General features: G+C 49.2%; 1 protein-coding gene across 3 annotated transcripts in view; it reads right to left on the bottom strand.

Moving 5' to 3' along the window:
• LOC122385421 (nostrin-like) overlaps positions 1 to 5228 on the bottom strand; it is an 83186-nt gene that overhangs the window by 1101 nt on the left and 76857 nt on the right. For all 3 annotated transcript variants that reach the window (XM_043373674.1, XM_043373672.1, XM_043373673.1), the window contains exons 10-11: positions 961 to 1075; positions 369 to 605 (exon numbers count right to left, since the gene is read on the bottom strand). In XM_043373674.1, the coding sequence (XP_043229609.1) occupies positions 369 to 605; positions 961 to 1075 (352 nt within the window). The remainder of the gene's footprint in view (positions 1 to 368; positions 606 to 960; positions 1076 to 5228) is intronic.

Raw genomic sequence — 5228 nt, 5'->3', positions numbered from 1 at the left:
CTGGAAGAGGGTAGAGGGCGGTTAGCTGTGGCGACAACGAGCTCGATTCTAAAGAAGCTTAAGAAGTGTGTAGATGAAGCGTATAAGTCAGTCCGAGTCGAATAGCCAATGCATTGTCATGCTGGATGCATTGTTTCTGCCGACCCGATATCGAGTTGCCTGGCTAGGAGGGACTGTGTAACTTATCGCACTATCATCAACGCAATAATGACGCCCTCCCCATCCAGCCCGTGATGGCCTGGCTTACTAGCACTCAACACAAAGCACAAATGCATTTCCAGCTACCCTTGATGCTTGACGATGCCCTCGACCAACGACTCCATCATACCCTCTTTACCACCCGCCCCCGACAACAACCCAGCACTTACCGGCCTTGATGGTGAGCTCGTCGTACATGTTGGCCGTGTAGTCGTACTGGACCTTACACCTGCCGACGGCCGGCGCCAGGCCCGGCTCGACCGGCGACGGCGATACGGTGAGCTGGTCGCTGCTGGCGCTGCCGCCGCCGCTGTCGGCGGGCGGAGAGGCGCCGCCGTCCGGCGCCGGCCCGCCGCCCGTCACCGCCGACTGGTAGTCGCGCTCGTCACCCTGACTGCTGAACTCGTCTGTTGGAGGGGGGGGGGGGTGAGAAATGAGACAGCCTATATCAGGGAGAGATGATGCTCGGGTAACTAACTGATGTTCGGGAATGACTTTTGTGAAATGCATGAGAGGGAGGGGCAAGTTCTTAAAAACTGAGGAAGTGAGGAGGCAAGTTGAGATACCATTTCCAAAAGCGTATCTATAATATCGTATCTTTATCACCTCAAGGAAATTAACAGCAATAATATGAGCACGTTGCTCTACTCTGCCCCCACGAGTCACTATTATCGGGTTGGGTAAAACGGGTAAAACTAGAATACGTCTGCTGTCGAACAGATGGCGATGCAGCCCCCTAAATAGATGTCGCTGCGATCGTACCGAAGTCCGAGTCGGGCTGGTGGGAGGTGCCGTCGGCCTTGCCTCGGTCGGCCGCCCACGTGGGAGAGCTCTCTGGCGAGAGATCCAAGGGCTCGAGCGCCACCCACGCTGGCACCTGGGGGATAGATAGGGCAGCAGCGGGTCAGCAAACTGCAGTGGGTGGCGGGAGAGGCCGTAATACGCTGGTGTTCGCTAGTCTTTTATGCTTTCATCGTAATGCTGAACTAGAGAACTGGCTCAAGGCAAAGATGGCAAAGAAAACCCTCATATGAAAATCGACTGATTGCAAAGTCTTCTGCTAATAACATACGGGGCATTCCACGTCAAATCAAACACCGAAATCCGTCATCCCCTTCGATTTTTCTGAAAATTTGTAGGCAGACTGGGCATGGTTCAAAACTGAGTTACGTGTAATATTTTCGAAATTTGATAACGTATCGCCGAGATATAGGTCATCGAATATAGCCAAAAATGCCACACATCATTTTTTTAAATGCTTATAAATCTGGTTCCTTTTCTGGTATCAAAATGATATTAACAGGGTCTTGTAGGCAATTGATAAGGCTTTGATTTTTAATTATAAAATTAAATTGAAGTGACCTTGAAATGCATTTGACCTTGAATTAAAACAGAAAAATTTAAATAGCAAAAAACACGCCACCTTCGATTTGAGTAATTTTTACATATTATGTGCGTCACAATGTTCCTAACCATCTGTGAAAAAATTGGAGTGGGCCATTCATAACTTTCGCGGCAAACGCCGTTTTTATGCATCAACATCACGCAACCGCGCGTGACCTTGAAAGACAGAGTCAAGACATGCTTGCTTGTGTACACTTTCTGAAATGAATTATTGCTGATTAGTGATATCCCAAACTCTGCGAGAATGGAAATGCATAGTCATCGTAGTCAAGCATTCACGTTCCATTGTAAAAGTGTCTCAGGCAAACGGTATTTTGCGGTGAATTTTGAGCCGTGTGGAAATGCATCATGAAATAAATTCAACGAAAACATTATCACGCAACGATATCTTCACGTCTTTTGATCTTCACTATACGAAAGAACATACATTTTTGAGTATGTATGGGGAATTTCTAGTTAATCCGATAATAAATATGGCAGTTAGAGTCCTGCTAAGAGTAACATGTCGCCGGCTGAGGCGGGATCGGCCGACGCGGGAAACGCAGCAGTCACAATTTTGTGTTTACACGTTCATATTTCAATTGTTTATGATAGGTTTTCCCTGCTCCGGTGTGAACCCGGCTTTAGTAATGGATACTCACCGGAGGGAACGAGGCTTTGTTTTAGGACCGACCTTGGTGCAAGTAGCGTCGGGTGTCCTTGATTATGTGTTCGCGCTGTGTACCACGTGTGGCGTGTCAATGACCTATTTCTGAAATCCAGACTTACCTTTTACTCGGTGTTTCGAGACCGGGAGAAATGGGTCTTTCGGAGGAAGACTAGATCAATAGAGTTGGGCACCTAACATCTCAGCGGTGGGATGGTAACTTACAAGAATGCAGAGGCTCGCACGTTCGTGGGGCGCTCGAACTGCGGCAAACGTGGCGCAGGCATGATGCAAGATTATTGCCTGTGATGCTTTGTGAAGCCGGCGTGCCTTGGTGGCAATTGGCAAATGAAAGGCTATGTGCTTGTGAAGTCCTTGGTGAAGCCAATTTGTCTTGGTGACAGCCGACAGGTGCCAATATCTGACTTTGTGACTTTGTGAAAAACCTGGTGCTTTGTGTGACCAAAAGGAGGACATTGAATACTGTGTGAAGCACGTCATGGGACATTGCTGTAATGTGGTTGGTAAATGCTAAGTGAAAAATCAGCCAACAGCACCTACCTTCAGAGTCGGGTTAGAACTGCAAGGCCTGCGGAAAGTCGGTTGGATTTTCAGTGAAAGCTGACATTGCCCAAGATACATCTGTGTGAAGTTTGGGTCCGAGACAGCCTATGTGAAGCAACTATGTTCTTTGTGGTGATCACTTGCAAGGACTAAGTGAGACCAGTGATCCCTGTGAGTGTTTCTGTGTGAGACGAGTACCTGACGTGAGTACGCTAAGTGAGTTTGTATGTGTACTAGGTGTACGGCGTTGTCATTGCTGTGTGATTTTGGATTTAAGATAGTTTAGAGTTGGTAACCATGGCGAGTATGGGATTGCCACTTCCAACATTTGATCCTCAGGATTATAAGCGTTTCTTTAGGCAGATAGAGAGGAGAATGAAGGTAGAAAAGAAAACCCCAGACGAGGTGTATGATCTATGTGTGTATGCCATTGGGGCGAATGAGAAAACTGAGTGGATAGCAACAGCTCTTGAAGAAAAGGTGCCAAAAGCGGAAGACAATGTGCCATCACTGCAGGACATTGAGAGGGGTGTGGTACAGTTGCTGGAACCAGAAAATCTCAAGGGTTTTCTGCTGCGAGATCTTGATGAGCTTCGTCTGGCAAGGAACCAGAGTCCACGTGAGTACCTGCAGCATGTACGTGACAAGGTACAGAGGGCCATACCAGAGGCCAGCACTGAGACCTGGGATCAGATGTCCATCCATCAAGCAATAAAAGGGGCACCAGACCATTGGCGACAAAGGCTGTTTGAAGCTAACTGTCAGACTGTCGAATCCTTGGTGAAGAAGATGACAACTCTGAGACTGTCTGAGAGAGCACCACCCTCTGTGGGTAGGGAAAGTGTCTCACGTGTGAGTGGCAGCTACCGGGGTGCCAGAAGTGGTCTGAATCGGGGAGCCACTCCAATAACCTGTTATGGATGTGGGAAAACAGGTCACTTTATAAAGGATTGCAGAGCTCAGTGTTCTAAGTGTGGCAAAAGAGGCCACATCGAGTCTAAGTGTAGAGCGAACGAAGTGAAGGAAAAGAAAGCTGGTGCTGTGAAGAGAGTGAATGGGAACAGAGAAGTGAGGATGCAGGTCCAGATCAATGGAAGAGAAGTTGATGTTGTGGTAGACACAGGGAGCCAGCACAACCTCATGAAGCCAGAGGTTGCCCAACAAGTAGCATTGAACGTCGTAGCAAAGCAGACACCACCACTGGTTACTGCTGTCGGAGAGGAAGTGCAAATCGAAGGAGTTGGTGTAGCAGACATCATGATGAATGACAGTACAGTGCACGCAGAGTTCTTCATCGTCTCCGAGTTGACTGATGATGTCATCTTGGGTCTGGATACACTCGGGGAGCTCGGAGTGCTGATCGAGTGCCGAAGGGGACAGGTGAAGACCAGACGAGTCTCTGACGACTTCAGAGGGAAGTTCCAAACTCTATTCAATGAAGAAGATGCTCATGGATGCATAAAGGGCGTAACACACCGGATTGAGACGAGTGGTCGTCCAGTCGTGAGTAAACCGTATCGTGTGCCACTGCATCAACAAGAAGCTGTGAGAAAGCAGCTGAATGACCTGTGTGAAAGGGGCGTCATTGAGAAGAGTGAGTCAAGTTACGCGAGTCCAATGGTGGTGGTAAAGAAACCTGATGATACTCTACGTATCTGTGTGAACTACCAAGCACTCAACGACCAGATGGAGAAGGATCCGTACCCAGTACCGTCGTTGAGCAACATCATGGTGAAGTTGCGAACAGGAACATGGTTCACGAAGTTGGACCTCCGGACTGCGTACTGGCAGATCAAGCTGGACGAGTCAACGAAGCACAAGACAGCCTTCATAACGGATCAAGGTCTCTTCCAGTGGACAGTCTTGCCGATGGGAATGAAGAACTCGGGAGCTGTCTTCCAACGGGCGCTGGATGACATCCTGTCGGGACTGCCCTATGTGACAGCGTATGCCGATGATGTGTGCGTGTTCACCACTGAAGACAACCTGGATGTGCACATGCAGCAAGTGGGGGAAGTGCTTCATCGCCTTCAAGATGCTGGAGTTCGTCTGCGGTTTGAGAAATGCGAATTCGCCAAGAAGACAATCAAGTGCCTGGGACACGAGGTCAGCCACGGAAAGGTCTCAACGCTGGTTGACAAGGTGGAAGACATCACGACATGGCCTGAGCCGACATCGACGGTGGAAGTACGACAGTTCCTAGGGCTAGCAGGCTTCTACAGGCAGTTCGTACCACATTATGCTGAACTGGCGGCGCCGCTCACTGACCTTCTGAAGAAGAATGCACCGTTCATCTGGGGAAAGCAGCAGGATCAAGCGTTCGAGGCACTGAAAACGGCTCTGGCAAGTCCACCCGTCCTCGCGGAGGCAGACCCTACCAAACCGTTTGTGGTGACAACGGACGCCTCAGACGTGG

The sequence above is a fragment of the Amphibalanus amphitrite genome, unplaced genomic scaffold, assembly GCF_019059575.1.
Source record: "Amphibalanus amphitrite isolate SeventyFive unplaced genomic scaffold, NRLGWU_Aamphi_draft 000219F_arrow, whole genome shotgun sequence".
NCBI classification, from domain to species: domain Eukaryota; kingdom Metazoa; phylum Arthropoda; class Thecostraca; order Balanomorpha; family Balanidae; genus Amphibalanus; species Amphibalanus amphitrite.
The sequence above is the reverse complement of the archived record's forward strand: the minus strand, read 5'-3'. Positions and strand labels throughout refer to the sequence as shown.